Below are 22330 nucleotides of genomic sequence, written 5' to 3'. Positions count from 1 at the left end.
TGAAGCTTCAGGACAGTATGTAGAAACTCATCACTGCATGCCTCGTCAGTGTTTCACGCTCAATTTAAAGTGGATTACTGTAACCATCGCTTAAAAAACAAAGTCCTTCCAAATACAGCGATGTAACAGTTTCAGCAACAGCACAGCATAATGGCTCATCAAATCTTCTGTTTTGAGTTGACGCAACAACATTTGTGATCATTTTTATCTGCTTTTGCATCCAGTGGCATATCTGCAATGACAAACTTGGGAAATGAAATAGAAGCATAACAACTAGAAAAGTCACACGTGACTCTTCACATTACAAGGAATGTGTTGCTTTACTATGTCTTCTTTCACTTCCTGTGTCACCTGCATTGCTCCCCTGAGCTTTTATGCAGCACCTAGTTTTAATTTCAATCACAGGTACCATTGGGTGAAGAGAAGAAAAAAAAAAAGAAAAAAAAAAAAGCATACAAAGTCACAAATTCATACATAATTGGCATTGGCTAGCAGGCACCAAAAAATAAAATAAAATAAAATAAAATAAAATAATAAAATAAAATAAAATAAAATAAAAAAAAAAAAAAAAAAAAAAAAAAAAAAAAAAAAAACTCTGAATCCTGGAATCCTGGGTTGACTCCTACACCATCGGCATTACCCCACGTATGCACTTGAACATCAATATGTCTAAAGGTGGCTTTGGCTCTAAGTGTTGTATTTAGCAGTCTGGTGTTTTCAGCTGAGCTGTGGCTGTTACAGTCACTAGCAGAACTGGTAGTTTCTGTAACTGACCACTTCTGATGTCTCTGTCTCTGTAATATGTTAAATCTGCAATTCTGATGAGATGCCCACTTCCCTAACTTCATATTCCCTATTCAACCTCCTAACATATACAGCCCAAACACCATTTTTCTTGTGAAATACAGAAATCTCCAAAGTTGCTCATTCCTTCACTGAAAAAGGAGAAATAATATACATTTTGAAAAACAAATATAGAGTTTGTGGCAGACTAAGAATGTGACCTTCCCCAGACAAATAAAACAACGTTACTTGCCTCCAACAGGGCATTTTTCCTTGAGGGAAGAAGAGACCTGGATTCTCACCCCTTCACTTATCAAAATTTAAACATTCTACCTTAAAGTTTCATTGAATAAAAATTCATCAGCTGCCCTGGAAACAGTGACATCTAGGTGTCCTTGCTATTTAGGTTGCTATTAGCTTCTCCTTAGTTTCCACTTCCCTTCTCTGCTGTGGTTAATGCAGTGCAGCACCCAACTAGTTTTCCACATCACACGAGTGCATCAGTGACCTGTGTTCTACTTGATGCCTGTCAGGCTCCCAGGCCTTTCCTGAAGAGCCCAGCTTGTACCAATGCATGGGATTATTCCATCCTTGTTGCAGGACTGTTCATTTGTCCTTGTTCAATTTCATGAGGTTCCAGACTATGGGAGTCTCTCTGAACAGCAGCTTGGCCCTCCAATTTGAGAGAACTGCAAATGTAGATTCATCAAGATGGGAAAAAAAAAAAAAAGAAAAAAAAATAGATTTTTTTTGCAAATTTATTTTCATCTCTCTTTTACTGCACTCATTATCAGTCTTATGCCAAATTCCACCTGCACTGGGATTTGTTTCTAAGCAAGCTATGTGAAGTCCCTTCCTTCCTGAGCAAGAACTGATGCAGGCTTTCTATGACAGGTGATAGCAGCAGCAGTGATATCCCCTGATATCCTGCTGATATCTCCAGGCTGTTAGTTGAAAGAAAAACTGAGTGGTAGTACATTCCTACTTTTCTTTTGTAAATCTTGGCTTCATAGATACATAGACACCAGCCATATATTTCAAAACTTGTCTAATTCTACATACCAGACTCAAAAAAATCATAATTTCCAGCAAGACTGCATGATCAAATATACAGCATAGATGTTGTATGATGAGGAAAAGACAAGTGATTTTAAAAGCAGATTTTATCAGCAAAATATTTTCAAATTACATGTTCTATTTCACTGCAAATTGCAGAGTGTCTGGATACTGCAGTTACCCAGCACTTTTTTGTTACCCTGTTTTCTTCTTAGAGAGGTATAAAAATTATTTTAGATAACCTTATTTAAATGTAATGAATTTTATAGATACAGACACTTCCAATAACCAGCTTTGCACACATATGTAGTTTATGGAGTGTCTTTTTTATTTAAGAAATTTTATAATGGGAGGGCAAATAGGCAGAAAGTATTTCAGTGATAGGAAAAGCAGAATCCCTCTCAAATGACTGCAACATTCTGGGAAGAATAAAAAGGAAGTCCTTTTACTGAACAACATGAGTTCAGCTAGACTGCTCACCTAATGGTGATTCTGATAATGACTCAAACAGGAGAGAAAGTAAAGGGAGCAGTACCGCCCCATGGGAAGATCAGTTTATGTACTTCATTCTTCTTCATGCTATCTGTGAAAATCATCTGCCATTATGATGGCACTGTGATACACAACACACTGTACTTTGTCTCCAAGAGAGGTTAATTGTTATTTCAGCAGACATAGACCAGAATGAAAGCACATAAGAAAAGGCAGAAGGAAAGTGCTGGTGGTCTATATGTCATTGCCTTTATGTCAGTACAGTTTTATTTCATTCAGAGAATATGTCTGTTCTCAGCCAAACAGCTACTGCAGGTAATACAATATGGACATAAAATTTTCCTCAGAAAAATTATTCTTAAAAAATCAATAACTTTCAAAAAAAAAAAAAAAGATTTATATTGGGGATTTTCTTTTTTTCATTAATTTTTCATTAATGTCTAAGGACACTTGGAGACAATACCCTCACTCTTACTAGCAGCCTTTGCTGGGGTAATCCATCTTTAAAAGAGTCTTGAATAGTCACAAGATTAATGATTTGTTTTCAGCACAAGACTGATCAAAATTTCATCTGTCTTGGGCTCTCTCACAGACACTCATAAATATAGATGAGTATAGATACTACCTAGCACACTGAAGTGTCCTATCACAAGATGTGATGAGTGAAAGAACTGGCATTAAGAAACAGCTGGAAAAATATTGGAAAGGGAAAGGCTATGATGGCCTAGAGTCAGATCATATTAGGTTACAGATGAACAGCAACCCAAATGCCTCCCGACCAAGTATTATCACACACAAGTGCATGTTGTCCCATGATTAGATATTTGTTTTGAGTACATTTTGGTCTTCTTTTTCCTGCATACGAAGGTACAGTAAATAGATAAGAAAATTCAAAGTATTGTGATGGCAATTATTTAGTGAGAACCTGGACTCCAAGGTATTACTAATTACAAAACAGTGAAAGTCATAATATGCTGTAGCCGCCTTACATCATTCATACAAACTGATTATTCAATCAAACAGATCCTGAGACTTGTAGTTGTTCCAGGTACTTTTTTTTCTGATCCTTGCTCTAGGACTACCACCACAGTATATCAGAAATTTCATGTAATTTGCAGTGCTTCTCAACTTAAGATGCAAGTAGAGCCACAGCTAGATCTTGCAGTGTCTGGGTGTCATTCCCATACACCCCCAGCTTGTTTTTTTTATTTTTTTTTTTACGAGAACATGAACTGTACTTCATCTATATGAAGAGCTTTCAGGTTTCCTGTCTATAAAACCGCTCTGTATAACAACCCACATGCAAAGACTGCTGTACCAAAACCGTAGACCCAGAATCTCACACTTAACATCAGATAACTGTCTTTATTTAGCTAATATAGATAAAAACTAATTTTATCTACATAGCTAAATAAAACTATTTTTTTAATCTCCCCACTTTAACACATCTCTTCAGTAACACTTGTGAGATACCACAGATTAATTAGACCGCTGTTTTGACTACATTCACCACAGTCATCTGTACTGCATTTGCTGTTCCTTTCCCCCAACTTGCTGGTTTTTGAGTCCACCCATTATTTTGTCTTGGAAGAGTTTTTAACTTTTGCTTTTGGAAGAAAGGACTGTCTTTATTTTTCTCTCTATAGAGAAAAGTGTGTCAGTTGGATTTTGTAACGTATTCTTTTCCAAATAAAATGAGAAACTGTAATTTTTACAAGTCTAAAAATAGAAAATACTGCAGAGGTTCAGAATAGCACCTATAAATACTCTGCCTAACATAATTTTCAAGCAAATTTTTATATTCAGTGCTTAGAATCTTTTTTGGTGAGTAGAGTTACTTAGGAAAGTGATTTTCAGAAGACAGACAAATGGGAGAAGCTCTATATTGTATTAAGAGACCTAAATCTAAGTAGGCCATTTAGGCTGAGCATATTCTAGCCACTAGAGAAGTCCCACTCTCTCTTTCCTATCAGTACTTAATATCATGCTAAACCTGTACCTCTAGCCATTTTTCTGCATTCTGGGAGAAAATGTAGTGCTAGAAGAGAGGTCTATGATAACAGTTCAATTGCCTCAGAACTCCATTAACAAATCTTCACAGCTAGCAAAATTCTGGCCCTTGGACTAGCTGACAGTTGATCCTCAGTTGTTGGTACAAACAGATTTGTGTTGTCTATATCCATACTGGGAGATGTGTCAGAATCAGAATATAAAATATTCACTTCTCAGACTCTTACTCTGCAGGACCCCATAAAGAATTATTCAGATTTATTTACATTACCTACTCAGGAAATATAAAATCTTGGCTTAAGTAAATAGTTTAATGTAATTTCATTAGGCCACATAGTCTTTTGGGACACAGTCCTCTGCCTTTCCATCAAATACTTCTTGGTAGATCTGATACTAGCATTAACTATAATTCTTAATTCTTATAAGAAAAGTCAGAGTATGACTGACTAGTATAAAAAGCAATATCAAGAACCAGCACCTTCAACAGATACCTTTCCATTCTGCATAGATTAACATTTAAATCTCTGCACACTTAGATACCTTTTTGTGTTGTTGTTGTTCATACTTATTGATTTTATATTTATTGTTATATTGTTGATTTTTAATAATTTGATAGTAATTTAGATATAATTAATCTTTATTAATTATTTCTCAGGCATGCTATTTTCTTGGCTGTTTCTTAAACTGATTCTCCATTGTGAAGACTTTCTATGTAGTTACAGATACTGCTACTCAACCTATCAGTTCCAGGAAGGAATTTTTCCATTCCCTTCCAGGAATAGCAATGACCATGACATTGTAAGGGTAAAGTATGAAGAACTTCTCCCAAGGGTTATCTTAAGGATTGCCAAAAGAGGACAAATAAATTTAAGTTTTACCAGCTCCTGCCTCTGAAGCAGTTTGAGGCAGATGAGACTGAAAAAAAAAAAGAGCCTTAATTTGGTGCTCAGCCTCAGCAAAACCACAATATTACAAAGGTTTCATACATCCCTCCTAACAACTCTCCTTGACATCTACAGTGCATATCAGAATTAACTAGTACTCACCTTTTATGCACTGAGAATGAATTATTAGAGCAATGCTCTTAGCTGCGTCTCGTTCCATCCCCATCTGAGATGACTGCAACAGTATGTCTCTTCTGATCCATTAAAGCACTCAATCAAATAGATCAGACCACAGCTAACATGACTTTGACTTGGCAATGGACTACAGGAAGAGAGTGGAGGCCCACAGCTGAATGATAGCTTAAGCTGGGAGAGAACTGCACAGCCTCTGCTGGCTGCCTTCTAACTGAAGCCCACATCTGCTAGTGCAAATGTTGTTTTTCCACGCTGCTTCATCAGCCAAGTTTATGCAGGTGGTTCTGATGTCAGACAGGAAGGGCAAAAACTAACATTACCCCTTCCACACTTAGATCAGCAACCACTGCAACCACGCTGCCAAGACTGACTTCTGGCTGCTGCCTTTCTTCCACTGATCGGAAAGCCAACAGTTATCAGTGGAAAAATGGAGAGGAAAAGTGTCTACTTGGGTAGTCACCAGTCTCCCTGGGAAGTTGCCACCTACTAAGCTAATTCTTCAGTGTTATGTTGGAACAGAGGGGAGGAGGAACACAGTGATCTTAGCTGGGAAGAAGTGGCTACATTTGAGAGGGAAATCCCCGTGCTGAGACATCAGGTTCCTATATGGACCGGTGTGTCTATAAACTTACTTGGCCTAAGACTATGCATGAATCTAAGTCACACATTCAGTGGAGTTAAGCAATTTGGAAGCTTTTTTTTTTTTTTTTTTTTTTTCAGGTTGTTCAATGTTGTTTACAAAACTACAGAAGCCAGCCAAAAAAACAAAACAAAACAAAACAAAAACAAAAACAAAAACAAAAAACATTTTGTCTTTCAGTATAACTCCTCTGACATATCACGCAGTTTTCATTCTGGCCTTTTCATAATCTCCTTTTTTTCTCCTTTCCTGTGGATATTATATTTTCTAGTTATATCCCTTTCTTTCAGAATCACTTTTGTTTTGTTAGTATTCTGTTATCCACAGATATTCCTATCTTTCTCCTTAGTTCAGAAGAATCTGAAAAGCTTGCAACTACACAAAAATAATCCATATCAGAATGAGTATAGTGTTTATTGCTTCTGGTTTAGGAGCATGTTATTTTTGTGCTGAGATCTCTGGATTAAATCAAGTCCACTTGAGTACTCAGCAAAAAGACTTTGATTTCTTATCCAGCTTTTTGCTAAGTACAACCAATGTACAATCCATAGCCAATGATTATTGACATTCCAGTTATGCATATATTATTCATTCTGTTGGTCCTTGTTTTTTCTTCCTAGTTTGTTTTGAAAAAGGAATATGAAGCCTTAGAAGAAGACAGTATTGCATGCTGAACCGTGTAAATGTTGCTGACATGATGCCATATGAAATGCTTTGAAAGAGACCTAAAGTGGGTTGATACATTCCTGTCACTCCTTAACACCATGATTTACTGTGATTTCTGAGATCTGCCTTAATTTGCTTTCCTATCTTTACTTTTTCAGATATCCTTGTTTGGCTATCTTAGAAATTCTCTTATAACAACTGCAAACATTACAAATGCACATTTTCAAATCAAAGATTATTTTCTGTGTTGTATAAGAAAGCCTAAAAAGTGGGAAGGTGGGGAAAGGGAAGGGAGTTCTAAAGAAGAAAAAGAGCAAATATTTTATAGCCAAAATTTTACAAAATTATTACTATTATTACAATTATTTTACAAAAGCAATTGCCTGTCATGATCTAAATAAGGTATTAAACAAACAGAAAAGATATTTTCAAGTTATGACTGCTAACATGACATAACCATGACATAAAACCAAGTTAGCTTATTTTCTTCATAGCTCACTATTATATGCCAAGCAATGAAGGAGGAGATATAATGGGAGTTTAGCTTTGAGCCTATGGGGTAGACAGTCTTCAGGAGGGTTAAAGAATATAGTCATTGAACTGCTGACAGGAAGAAGGGACCACAGCTATCCAAGAGTGCTGAATTAACAGAACAAATACCACAAAAATATATATCTTCAGGGTAAGGACCAACATGAAGTAAGAATATGATTCTGACAATGGTCAGTCAGTGGAGAACTGCAGGTAGTTAGCTGAGGTGCACTGAACTGCTCAAAGAACATATCTCATAGGCAGCATCTTGAAGAGACTGGAAGAGAAATGTGGGGGAAAATCCCATCCCTTTCTGAAGTAAACAGCAAAATTACCATTAATTTCTTTAAACCAGTACTTCATTCCTTGACTGAAGCAGAAATCAGGTTTGAAGTTGGAGCAGCAGATGGTTGAGCCAGGATTTGGGACACAGATTTCAGGAGTGCACATAGTATTCAGAAAATGCTGGCAATTAGGAGTGGAACTAATAATTGAGCTGGCAGATATAAAACTCCTGTGGTATATCATGTCATTTAAAAATTGAACATTTAATGGGATCTCATAACTGTCTTTTTTAATATGGTGGGGATTTTGAGTTCCTTGTCAGAATACAAATTTCACAAAATGGTATTTACTATTGATACAATAGCAAGAATTAGTGGCCTGTTAAAAGAAACATTATGAAAGCAGAAAGTTCAGAATATAATTCCACACATTTATGTCTAGGATAAAAACATTTCATTTGACCTTATCTGATATTTGATTCTGTATCCCTTATGTTATTGTCTCATCATAACATACAATATAATAAATATGAAAACTTATAAATAAATCTGATATATAGATGTTGTTAATATGATAAATATTAAAGCACTATTAATGGAACCCTTTGCTATAAAGCAGCATTTTGGCAGATAAAGATGAATTAGGAAAATACTATCAAAAACTATTGGAAAACATAACCCACCAAAAATCATAACAATTAAGAAACAAATAAATAGATGGTTTTCCAAGTTAAATTTAGAATTAGGAAATTCTTTCCTTCAAACAACTATGAAATATGTCATATATATATTTCTTGCTACAAGAAACTGTTTCACATATACACTATTTATAGTAACAGCATGGCCTTCAGCACCATTCATGTGTGATTAATATAAGCACTGAGCAGAATTAAAAAAATCTAATGATTAAATCTAATCATGTCAAGATCTGTGAAAAAATCTAGAGCTTACAGGGTAAAAAATTTAGATAAAACACTGGTCCTGCTTGTTGTGGCACTTCTATGAGCAGTCAACAGATTTTTCTCTTCTCGCTCAGTTAAATCAGCGGAAGTTGCTTGATGTTCACTACTTGGGAAAATGAGGCCACTCAGTTTCCTAAGGTAGCCTAATTGCAAGTCTTCTATTTCTGCTTGAATCTCAGTCATTTTGGTTTTTAGTTGAAACGGTCTGAATGGGGATAAAGGGACATAATTTGCAGAATCTCTTATTGATAACTTAATGTCTGAACTGATGTCACTATAGTTTTCCCCAATTCACTAGATTAAAGAAAAAAAATAATTTAAGCTTAAAATTGAAACAAAAAATAATAGGAGAGCAAGCCTTTTCTTTGCAGACAGCAATATTTCCAAACAGTAAGTGGGATAACAAATGTGATTGCAGAGCAAAACTTTCCTACATCAAAATGATTTGTGTTTCCATCATCTCTTTGTTTTTACAAGGAAGGAGGAGTTCCAAAGCTTATTCAATCTTAAATTTGCAGGTTTTCAGTCCACTTTTTTTTCCAATAAATATTCATATCATAATGGGGGCTCTTTATATTAAAAATCACTGAAGAGAAATCAAAACATTTAATTCATTAGGGAACATATACATGTATATTTCATGAAGTATAAATTCTTTAGAGAACATTCTATTTCTACTGAGCATTTCTTCTTTGTTATAAAAAGGAAAGTTTACATGCATTGAAGTCCGATTTCACCTTGAGAGGCAGATGGGTTACTATCTCATCCAGATGTACATACCAAGTCTGTTGATCGTCATTCTCTCCTGGGTGTCATTTTGGATCAATATGGATGCAGCTCCAGCCAGAGTGGCTTTAGGCATAACAACTGTACTGACCATGACAACACAAAGCTCAGGTTCACGAGCATCGCTTCCAAAGGTAGGTAGGATTTCCTTTGTGCGTACCACATTAGTATGAAATCATAATGTTACAGGGCAAATAAACTCCTTAAATCAAACTTATAATATGTGTTTTAACTATTAGAATTTACTGTTCTGAAGGAGATAACTTTAAAATATTTAGGGTGTTTTTTGAGCCAACAGTCAATTATATTCTATTTCTCTTCAGACTCAACTGTTTAGCCAACCAAATGCTGTATACCATAAACCTCAGCAAGTAATGAAAACAATGTTTTTCTGTACTATGTAAATGTTGCTTGTTAGCAATTGACTAGTTTGTCCTTTTCTGGATCCCAGTATCTGATAAAGTCTTAGCAAATATGAATGAATTTCTAAAGGTCAGAGATTCCAACCTGCTCTCAATGATATTCCTTTCCTGGAAACTGCCTACATTATGAATTTGCACACAGTATTTATAAACATAATTACATTAAAATATAGAAAAATGTAAAGCTAAATAACTTACAAAAAGTTGTATAAAGAATGGTTCACTACACAGTGTAAATAGCTTTAAGTATATTTCTGTGATTAGCTACTTAAGTTTTCTGACTTGTCCTTTCTTTAAAGATTTTCTTTTTCCTTTTAATTGTTATTCCTTGAATGTCTTCATTGCAGTTACTGGGAAAAAATGTGCACAACACAAACACACAAAGTCCTCTTTTGTATTAGTTTTACCATGGTATTTTTAGGGTGTCTGTTAATTTTTTTTTCTAAGTAAAATAGATAACCCAAACAGAAGTTCATGTGCTTTGCACCTCAAGTATATGGATCCAAATACATCTGAATGTAGCATAAACAGATGAGAAAATGGAACACTATAAAACCTCAGAAAAAAAGCAAGAATATAAGAGGTTACTAGAGAAAGCTGCAGATGTTTTTGTCGTGTTTGAGGCCTGATACTAGCTATGCTGGTTTAAATGATAAAAATCCTGTAAATCTGGGTACAGAGAGCAAACTCATCCTACATTCCCAGCCGAGATTATGGACTGCAGCTGAGCTTGGCAAAGAAGCACTGTAGTGAGTTCATCTATTCTGTAATTCATTTTCAGTAGTTCCAGTGAGTCAAAATTTACAGGGCTTATTTGAATCTATATCTTTAATTTATCATTACTGTATTAGCAGAGAATGAAAATATCAGAGTTTTGCATCTACTTCCCTTCTTTCCCCTAATTTGTACTCCAGGAGCATTAAATCAGCATAACAGACTAATTCTCACTGGTCCCAGTACAAGCTATTCTCCTTAGTATTTTTCACAGAACTCATTGGGAGAAATGGAGGAAAAGCATGTGATCCTTGTGGGTTATTTGGTCTATGATCAAATATACAGTACATTGTATGATATATGATAAATTATACAGTATAAAAGAAACATTACCTCATTTAGTGAGGTAAATAGTAGACATTTTGTGAAAGACTACACTATAAAAAATAATAATTAAGGTATAAAAATTGTGTTGTTGTCCCTCTTACTGTCTAACTTACATGTGAAGATTTTTTTGACAAAAATAATGTTGGGATTTGGAGATATTAATCAACTCCCTCCTGACATTAAATCACGTTTTTTATGGTTTTAACATATTTATTTTTCTGCTCTATTTTCTCCATAGGTATCATATGTCAAAGCAATTGACATCTGGATGGCTGTGTGTCTGCTCTTTGTATTTTCTGCACTTTTAGAATATGCAGCTGTAAACTTTGTGTCAAGGCAACATAAAGAACTCCTGCGATTCCGACGGAAGAGGAAGAAGAACAAGGTAAAGCTAACAGTATTCCCAGCTTTAAAAGAGTCTAAGGGATTGATTTATGTCAGGTTATAAGCTTAATTCAGTAAACATACTGCTGCCTAAATTGGCAATATAGATAAAATGGCAGCACAGAATGAAATTAACTCTAGGCTGAGGGTCACTACAAGGACTATGCAATGCATAAATCCAACCTGAATTCTCAAAAGAGGGATTAAGAGGGATTTAAATGAGGCATGGGCCATGTGGGAGCCATCTGCACAAGCACGAATTTCACTCTGTTAGAAGAGTCAGATTATACTTCAGTGGATGAATATTACTGGTACTTGCAGTAATTTGTACTGCATTGAGATTCAACAAACAATATTCCTTAATTTCATTCCAGTATTCAGTTCAAAGACTTAACAGCTATGTTTCATGCTTTTTTTTTTTTTTAACATAAAAATTAATTCAATTAATATTGTCTGTGGGATACACATTTTTAAAGGTCTAAGAATGGTATTTTTTCCTTATGTCATGCTAATTCAGTCTAAATTCCTCATAAAATTAGCAAGGAGATTTAACAGAGCAACAGTTATTTATACTTATTTTATGGCTGAAGCCATCTAGACTACTGGTAAAATAAGTAACTGATAACGTAAAGTCTAGCAGTTGAGACTACAAATTTAAATTCTGAAATAAGCAAAACATTTTACAATACATAAAACTGATTTTTCAAAGAGAGAATACTTCTGCAACCTACTCATTAAATGAGTACCCACCACTGCGGTCATGCAGTGCCTTTCACAGACTTTCAGTCACTACCTAGAATATTATTATAGATGAATGTTTGACTGCAGTGATATGACAACTTCAGGCATCTTTCATTCCTAAAGACTTACCTCAATTGACTCCTTATATCATAAGGAGAAGTTTTTTACAGGTTGTTTCCCCTTTACTTAGAAGATATTGGAAATCTGTAACACTGTAAACCTATCTAAGCAATCTTGGCAAGCAAGACTCCATGTTAAAAGATGGCTAGACAGACAAATGGAAATGACATTTTCATACATTTGCTTCTTCCTGTGTGTTCAGTCTTGTCCAGGTACATAGAGAAACTCATTTGCCATAATTTAGAGGATGAATCAGACTGTATTTATCTGCTTTCAATATTTGTCCACATGAAAAATGTACTTTTTTGTTTTTGCTGACAGCAGCAGAAAACACTTTCTGATACACACAGTAGGAAAGCAGCATTGTTGTGACAGGGTGTTTATTGTAAAATATGGCAGCTCTGAAAGCTGCTTAAAGGTTTGGACTGTGGGGAATGGTCTGGGCAGATATGGATTACTTGGCAGGGGGCAGGTGACACAAAAAATGTGTCATGTATCAAATACAAACAGCTGTGTTAAGTGATATATTATGTGACTATACTTTTAGTCCATTTGTTTTTTTCACCATGTATCATAGTGTCCTCTAGATCTCAGACACATTCACCATATTTGACTCAGGTTATGTTTTTTCACTATCTTAAATACCACAGAGTTAAAAACTGGCAAGTGATACTACCTTCCTTCCTCAGAAACAAACCCAATATATTTCCAACCTTCTCCTAGAAAGACTTCAAGCTCACCAAAGACACTTCTTCAGCAATCACAATCAATCAAATTTCAGCTTAGAGGTATTTGAGGAAGAATCCACAGTATACCCAGCATTTCCAGAAAAACATATGCACTTGAATGGCCTTATTGACTTAAATGTTTTGCTGGAGCAGTGTTTGGCATTATGGTAATCATGGTGTTTTTGAATCACACACAACAGTCCTCATTCCAATTTTATACTCCATTAGACAGACTTAAAACTTCAGGTGTGTTGTCAAGTACCCATAAATTAGGGGATCAGACTTAGAGACTGCAGGGTACCTAGTAAATTATCAGGTACTCCCCATAGATACTGAAGGCATGCGTTTCAATGTTTTTCTTCACAACACAAATCCACTGAGCAGCTGTATCTAAGAGATACATAGCAGATATAGAGAAATGAATATTATACTTTCTTTTTAGCTAGTCAAGTATTTTATAATTTTAACATTTCTTTACTGCCTGCAAACACTCTATATTATAATCCCAGATTTTCCTCTGACAAGGGTCTAGATTTTCTTGTTCTTCATATTTAAAACCTATTACCAAATAATTTCTTTAATTACTTTCATGTTCTCAAAGCACATATTGAAAAAATAAAAGATGTTAGCTTCTTTTACAAAAAGCTAATTTGCCTTTTTATTATTTTTATTTTTACTTTCCATTGCAATATTAAAAGACTTTCTTGGTGTAGATTTCTTTCTTTTCCTTTCAAGAATACTTATTTTGTTATAAAATTGGTGTTCATTTTCGGCAATAAAAACACAAAATAACTTGTTCTTTTTTCTACTTTTTGAGACTTTTTTTTTTAATATTTAAATATTGTTTGCATTTTGCATACAGAGAGGACAATAGGCTCTTCTATTTCCATCTATATAGTGATAGCAAAAAATTCAATTTACTGTTAGCTATATTAACTCCAGAAGTCTAGACTGAGAAAGGAAAAAAATATACATTAAAGAATTTGATAGAACATTACTTTTTCAAATTACTAGATTTTCCATTATATTTACTTTTTCCATTCTCTCTAAACAACCAGTTCTATATCAGGATAACATCGATGTCTTGAGAACACTTATTCAAAAAAAAAAAAAAAAAAAAAAAGGAAGAAATATGAGAGATCAATTCATCTGATAATAACAAATAACCCTGTAGCTTCGACATTCCCTGGCATGATACAGAAAGAGCATGAGTTTTCTACAGCCCATGTAAGAGTATTATATATAGTACTTTTATATATACTCTAAGGGTACGTGGTTTTCCCTTCCTCCATCTCTGTAAATTCTATCATAACACAGGTTTCTCAACTTAAGTTTACCCCAAAATGCTTTGTTCTCATGCAAGTTTATGGTTTCAAACAAAAAGACATTTTTCGGAAAAGATTAACTGATAGAATCTTAACTGACTCAAATTCTGTGTAGAGTTAGGGCTCCTGTCCAGAGCTAATGCTTTGACAGTACAAACTCTCAAGCTCCAGAGACAGCTCAACTAATTGTTTCTCATTTTCTCAAAGTCTTATTAAACCATTTGTTGCCCAACAAATATACTAGAACTTGAAACATTAAAGGCATGGAGATTTTATCTCTTCAAAAATTTGGATTGTATCCTAAACCCTCCAGTATACAAACGATAAATGATGTCTTATGGATTAAGCAAGGAGTTAATAACTAGTCTTTCTTACCACAGATGATATTTATTCACCACAATTTCTAACACGAAATGCAGGCCCTAGGATCATAAGTCAAAATAACTTGTGTTTCCTTTCTTTTTTATTTTTTTCAAAGTCAGCTACTGTAGCTCATGATTATGTAGTTTTGTATGTGTTTGTTATCCATATGGACTGGGTCAAACAGCCACTGGTTCTCAGGAATTAGATTGCATTGATTTCTAAAACTACATATAAAGATATATTTATTTGACCACAAAATCAAAAGGCATAAAAAGGAGTTAGGTTGAGAGATTGCATTTAAAAATTCTCTTTCTTTTCAAAGTGAAAACTGCCATTCTATTTCATACTTATATACAGATAGATTAGAGAAATACAGCAATTAGGATAACTTAGTAGGCTTTTTCATCCTTTACTCTTTCCATCTTGAGACATTTTACTAGGATTATTATTATTTTTTAACTGTTCTGTTAAAATAAAAAAAAATAAATAAATCAACCCTTATTAGAATGAATTCCCACTGATAAATACAGGGTTTTTTCCTGGCACTGGAATTTTATCTGTAAAAATATGGTAAAATTCCTAGTGATTTGATTGCACTTCAGAAGTCCAAATATAGATGATTTAAAAAATTTTGGATATATTTCATTTCAGATAAGTGTTGACAGAATAGAACATGTATGAATAATTTCTGTTTATGATAGGGCAACTGAAGAATTTCCAAAGCCTATTCTCTTTGTAATTAAAAAGATGTGCTTGTTGCAAGAAATACTTATTTTTACCAGGTAACCTAAGCAACAGTCAGATGACTGAATGTCAGTGCTGGAATGCCCCTGGGAGGTCAATTAATCCATTTTCCTGACCTAAATCAGTATCAGTTATACTTAATTCATCCCAGTCATAAAAATCCCACAACCTCCCCTGCATTCTACTCCAATGGTTTAGAAAGTTTTTTTTTGTTGTTTGTTTGTTTTACTCATGTCTTTTTTGGCCTCTCATGGCTTATCTAGAAAGGACACAGAGAACAGACTATCTCATTCCTTCATTTATAATTTTCCATTCAATCTTCTTTCTTTAAGTATTCCCAGCTTGTACAACCTTTTCCTTCGGGGCATATTTCCACACTTTCATCCATTGTTCCTTCCCTGGAAATTCTCCTAAGAATTCCACGTAGTTCTCTAAAACATATTTTCTACATAAAAAGTAGCCAGTAACAGCTGAGCGCAGCCAAAGGATCATCTTATGCAAGTTATGTATGCACTTGTTTATCCAAACCAGTTTGCTGTTTGCCCTTTCAACAACAACATTCATCCATAACGAGATTGTGATCTTCCATAACTCCCACTTCTTTCTCCAGAACTATTGCAGAGCCATTTGCTTTCAATCTTATGTTTGTGAAGTTGATTACTCTGTGCTAAATGCAGTACCTTGTGTTTGTACCTACCAAGTGTCTCTCTGTATTTTTTGGACTATTTGTCCAAATTGTTGGATTAAAATCTAGTTATAAACATATCCTCAAACAGGTTGGCTTTTTTTTTTTTTCCTTCATACTTTGCTTTGTTTTTCATAAATCTAGTCAAAGTAATGAGTTATGCTTTCTCAATGCTGATTAAAAATATAGGAGATACATATACTCTTAAAAAGTGTACTTGGAGAAAAAAAAATACAGTAAATGACTGTGGCAAACAAAGTAAGAACAACTGAGATTTAAGGAAAATTATACAGTTATACATAATGTAATTATGTACTAAATCAAGATATTTTGCCATCCAAAGGTAATTTTTTCTTGCCATTTCCCTTATGCTTTTTTTACCTAAAGTCACTGCCTCTTTCTTGCACTACCTCAGTGCAGTATTTGCAGACTCTCTTCCTAGACAACAGTAACAGCAACATCAAAGATGATTCTTAGGCATAACTGCACCCTCTGGCTACTGCTTTTATGGTTGTAATTATGGAACTCACTCAATGATTCCAAATAACTGCAAAGCAAACTTCTTTTTAGAAGCTCAGTGCAATTCCCACAGAAGTAATAAAAATTTTTAACCGATTTGAGGAAGTCTGGGATTGTGTTACAAACACACTCATAAATAAAAACAGCTATTACAGTATAATATGCAACCCTATATGCATTGCTATTTTCCAACAGGCGTAACAATAGGTATAGAAGATTTTTCCAAAAGTGTCTAATTTCTTTATGATTACAGAAATAGCGAAGTACGTCCTGAGAACATGAAAATTTTCAATCACAATTAAAGACTTCATTTAGTAGTAAGCATATGATCTACAGTGCTGTGACTCCATCAGGAAAAGAAATCTGGCCAATGAACACAGTAGTTTAACAAAGATTATTTTCATTAACATTTTCATCCCATCATTATTGATGGGATGGAAATATTCTTTCTGAATGAATAAGTATACATTGTTAATTTAAATTTACTCTCCTTTAGGTCTTGAGAAACAAGAGAAAAAAAAAGTCAGAATTAGAAATATCATACAGGAATAACGAAACATACATATAATCAGTGCTTTTTCTTAGTTGCATTTACATTGTATGGGGAAAAACAAAAACAAACCCCCCTAAAAAAGTGTACCTATACTGAAAAAAAAACACAAATTTTAGGTTAGCTTTTAATTAAGATATTTAGTTTTCACAAATAGCAAATCTTTTAATTCTATTTTTAAAAATCTAAAGAGCACAGTATCTTTTGTGAGGAAAATAAGCATGCAAACTAGATTGTCTTTAATGGTAATCACACCTCTTTTCTTTTGTTTTCTTTTTGGTCAACCCATCCATTTTGATGAAAGTATTTTGAGGGAGTTCTTGATGGAAATGAAATCAATGAATCATTACAGCATAGCAATGGCTTGAGATGTGCAGGACCTATAGACGGGACTTTGCCTCAAATCTACAGTACAAATTTAAGGGTAAACTATGAAGAAGATGTCCCATTTGTCAAAATGTGATATCCAGTCAACATATCCACAACAGAGGCCCTGTATTTTGTCTGAAATAATGTCTTCCCATGTGGATTCCATGCACCTTCATTGCTACCTGTATGTGATGATGTGAAATGTTAAGAAAGGTACCTGTCTTGTTAATTTTGTAATACAATTTAATCTGTTTAAATCTGGATTAAAACACAATATTAAAATTTTACTTTCTGCAACTTCAAAGGAACAGTGACATCAGTTCAAGGAGAAATCAGCTGGTACAAGATTACAATTTAAAAACAAGTTGTTTGCAATGCAGAACAATATATTACTCAAAAATAAGCAATAAACATACACTGTTCAAATAATCAAAGCCACAGCTTAAAGTAAATCCTCAAGCTGTTACCAAAACCTACTGTTAAAACACTACAGAGATATTGATAGTACTTATGCATATTATTCCTCTAGAGAAATGTATTATTAAATATATGAACAGAAAGCAGCATATTCAAAAAGCCACAGAAACCAAAAGCTATTACTTTATAGCTGAGTATTTTGCAGAATAATGTTGATAAGAAAATAAACTAATTGAAATTGTCTCCTTTATGCCTTGAAATAATTCTTGTTTTCTAAATAAGAAATGTTATCTGATATTATTACCATTATTTAATGACAATAATTTTGACAGAGATAATAAAATATTTACATGTACCTGTATGAAGAATAACTTTCAAATTGTTAGATCGAAAGCAGTATGCATGAAAATCACATTCATAGCAAAGTTTTATTGAAGGTCTTTCCTACTAAAACTTTAAAAGCTTTATCAAAAATCAAAAAGAAAAAAAAATCTTTATTGATTATGCACTAACCAAATACACAAAAGACCAAAATAATAAAAATTAGAATTATTTTTTTTCCTACTACATTTTAAAATAAAAATTTCAACCAAAAAACAATGGACTTTTTCAGGAAGATTCACTATCCAGATGCTCAACAAGAAAGTATGGGGTTCTTTAATGTTCATCCATTATATGATTTTAACAGTTGTGGCTTCAGACACATGGATTATCAGAAATATTTCTAGTCAAAAAGTGGGATTGTAGTCAAGTCAATTTATAAATACAAACGGGGTATCACTGTAATTTTATATAAATACCTTCAAAAAAGCACTCAAAACTTGTTATCAACAATAATAGTAACATCATATTTCCCACTTTTCAAGGACACCCTTAGATATGAACCTGAGGCCAAATTAATGCTTTTTCTGCTTTATGAACTGGCTGAACAACTTGCAGAACTACATCCTAGATACACCAGCTGGTACCCCAGAAAAAAAAAATAAAATATGGTGGTACCTGGCATGTTACAGTGCTCTGGAAGGTGCCCTTTGCTGTATATCCGTTACTGCTCTGCACTTTGGTCTGACTTGGCAGACTCTAACCATCCAATCTGCCCTCATCAAAAATATCACCTAACAGTCACTGGGCAGAAACAGTAGACTCCTCGAAGGACCATCACATCAACTCCTCAACAGCAGACAGTGTTTACAAGCAGTCTGCTTGCAGACTAAGTTTAGGTTGTCTGCAAACAAATAAATAAGAAGAGACCTGGCTTTTAAAACCATTCTAGGGGAATCACTCAATTCACATAAGCATAGAGCAGAGATGGTAAAGTTAAAGCAGAGTGTCTAAAAAAACTCATCCAACAGAGAGCTGATACTCAGCAGAATCATTTTATAATTATTTTGAGCTGATGCAATCATAAGCATTATTTTATGGAGAAACGTAAAAAGATTAAAACCCTGATTATCACAGATTTTTTTTTATGTTTAAAGGTGCTTACATGGACAGTTTAGAAAAAATTCTCACTCTATGTATTTGTACTAAATTCTGTTAACTGGAATGACCATTGCAACTCTTCTGGAATACAGATACTATTAAAATGTTATTTCCCATTCCTTTCTGAGAAGAAAGGAAGTCTGCTGTAGTATTTAGCTATTTGTTTTATCACGTCATCAAAAAATCACCCCATCATTTTGTATTTCTGTTATTCATCTACATATGGAATTCAGTGATTTTTTCCTCGTCCTTTGCTTTCATGTTAATTTTTCTTTATTTTTGTTGTTAGATTTTTTATGTGAGAATTACAATACAGATTCAATATACAGTAGTTTCAGTGAACTATAGTAGTCTGTAAGTTTATGCAATGTACATATATGAAAAAGTATATCAGTTTGGTGATAACTACAGCCATGCTGGATGTTCGTGCTGTGTGCCAACCAGCTCACTTCAAACAGTAATTTATCTTCATTCTCTTGTAGATAATTGATTCAGTTAATATTGATAATAAACTTCACTGATTTAAAAAAAAAAAAAAAAAAAAGAAAAACTAATAAATTAGCTATGTTTCTTCTAGCAAGCTCTGCTTAATTAAAACATTAAATATGTTTATAATTAATTCTCCATTCAAAAAAATTTTTTGAATTTTCAAAATGCTACAGGCATTTTCAAAATGAAAAGCTTGGAAGTTTGGATTTAAAGTATTTGCTGAGAAATTACATTTATAAGTGTAAGAGGTTTAAATAAAACAAAAATATTTCAGAATTACTAAAACAAAACACTAATTATTTGACTTGCTTCAGAAAACATTTTCTACTTTTTATTTTATTTTAAGCTGGGAAGAGATTTGAAATATCAAAAATTCTCTTTCAACAGAAAAATCGACTCTTTTATATTGTTTATGAGAATGATTTTCCAAAATACTTATTTAAGTAGTAACATATCTCTGTCATTTTTTACAAAAGTCTAGAATCTTAAAGCAACTAGGTTGAATTAGACATGAAAACACAAAACCCTGAATTTAAAATTTGTCATTAAAAAAAAAAAACGTAAATGTCATCAAAATCATATAACTATTCTTGAGTAGCATACATAGTAGAATATGTTGGAATGTATTTCAATCCAAAATCTGGCTCTGTCTTTACAGTCTATGTATCACCCTGCATTTGTATCTCCTTTATTAAAAATATTTGCAACCAGGTAAAGAGAAGTATAAAATGTGTCTCCAAACAAAAAACACATTCTAGAAATGCATGCTATGATCTTCAGACCACCTACTTTGTTTTTGTGATTTAAAATCACTTTCTGTTAGAGCTCACCAAATTCAGAATGTCTTTGCCAGATTGCATTTTACTTGTCAAAAGAATGGTTCAGAAGAAAATCTGGCCTTTAGCTTTCATGCATTTTATTTTAAAGCTTATTTAAAATATTTTTAATATATTAACTTTATTTTAAATAGTTTAGTACTATTTCTATTCTATTCCAAAGTAAGATGCTTTATATACTATTCTGCTTATCTGAAATACAGGGCACAGTAGAATGAAGGCATATGAGTAAGATTAACTAACATACAAAATCAAACAGGCAGAATTCCCACTAATATTAACTTGAACATTGTTACTACCTGTATCGCTAAAGGCCATCCCATATTGTCAAGCAACATACAGAGCTAATGACTGTTGCATGAAAGACCGATGTGAAACTTGCCCAGTTGAAGATCGCAGATGTTTACTGTAAATGGGGAAAATGAAAACCAATCAGAATAAATCAGAAGTTGGGCGTTGATTACCATTAGTTTCCTAAGCTAGTAAACCAGGTTACTAAGCTTTGCCTTTTCTCTAAATAGATTATGGAGTCTATAAACAAGTAGAAAAATTCTGGGCTTTTTAAATCTGATGATGTATTTTCACAGACACTTTGATAAGGCTGACATTTCAACCAGTTAAAATAAAAAGGGGGTTCAAAAAGTCACCGTGCTAAAGGTGCAATACCTGGTATTTAGTGGTTGGTACAATTTCTGTAAAAAAATAATCTGTAAAAAAACTTGCCTTTTTTTTGCCTTTTTTTTTTTTTTTTGTACAACAGGATGATGACGTACGGGAAAGCCAATTCAGTTTTACAGCAGCATATGGAGTGGGACCATGTCTGCAAGCAAAAGATGGAGTGACACAGAAGGGGCCTAATAATCCTGCTCAAACTGCACCAAAGAGCCCCGACGAGATGAGAAAGGTATTCATCGACCGAGCCAAGAAGATAGACACAATTTCCAGAGCTTGTTTCCCATTAGCCTTTCTGATTTTCAATATTTTTTACTGGGTAATTTACAAAATCATTAGGCATGAAGACATTCACCAATAACAAGACTAAGGTTTGCAGTCCATACAGATCCTGCCATGACCAACAGGAGGCCTTCTGTTAGAAATGTGTAAGTCAGGAGCAATTGGGAGACCTAAAAACACTGGGTGGGGGGAAAGATCCCGCATGGATTGCAATACCCAGCCAGAGTGGAATGGAAGACTGACAGCAGAGAAGATACATCTGCTGCTGCAAACATTCTGTGTCAAATTAAACATTAACAACTTATTGTAAATCTCTCTCTACTGAAGCGTGTTTATACTTACTGTTACATAGTGGTATAATTGTACTCTTTGATGTTCCTTACTTTTTTTCTTTTTTTTTTTTTTTAATTCTGGTGCATAAAAAAAACAAACAAACAAACAAACAAAAAAAAACAGAAAGAAATATCCGGCATACTCTAGGTAAAATCCCACCTTTATTTTAATTTTAAAACATAATGAAACATTAGTTATTTTAATTTAGATTTTTAAGGATTTGTCTTAAGGACAGGACCTGAGGCACAGTTGGCACATTTAACTTGTATAATTTATTCAATAAATTTCATATTATCAATCCCCTGGAAAGTGTGTGTTGAAATAATCTCAGCCAGCACAAGGTATTTACAGTTTGGTAGTCTGCTTATCACACTGAAAATATAACAACATTTGCAAAGTGTTGATTCCTCTAAACGACTTTTTCTTTCTTGTAATTACCTAAACTTTAATAATTGAATCTTTTTTAAATCCTTTTTATA

General features: G+C 33.7%; 1 protein-coding gene across 2 annotated transcripts in view; it reads left to right on the top strand.

Moving 5' to 3' along the window:
• GLRA3 (glycine receptor alpha 3) overlaps positions 1-21981 on the top strand; it is an 86794-nt gene extending 64813 nt beyond the window's left edge. Inside the window, exons 7-10 of one of the 2 annotated variants that reach the window (XM_068681246.1) lie at positions 9209-9423; positions 11051-11197; positions 17276-17395; positions 21325-21981. In XM_068681246.1, the coding sequence (XP_068537347.1) occupies positions 9209-9423; positions 11051-11197; positions 17276-17395; positions 21325-21597 (755 nt within the window). In that variant the 3' untranslated portion in view covers positions 21598-21981. The remainder of the gene's footprint in view (positions 1-9208; positions 9424-11050; positions 11198-17275; positions 17396-21324) is intronic. The other variant, XM_068681247.1, reaches the window with a different exon arrangement.
• Positions 21982-22330: the final 349 nt, after the last annotated feature.

This window comes from Anas acuta, chromosome 4 (assembly GCF_963932015.1).
Source record: "Anas acuta chromosome 4, bAnaAcu1.1, whole genome shotgun sequence".
Lineage (NCBI taxonomy): Eukaryota > Metazoa > Chordata > Aves > Anseriformes > Anatidae > Anas > Anas acuta.
The sequence above is the reverse complement of the archived record's forward strand: the minus strand, read 5'-3'. Positions and strand labels throughout refer to the sequence as shown.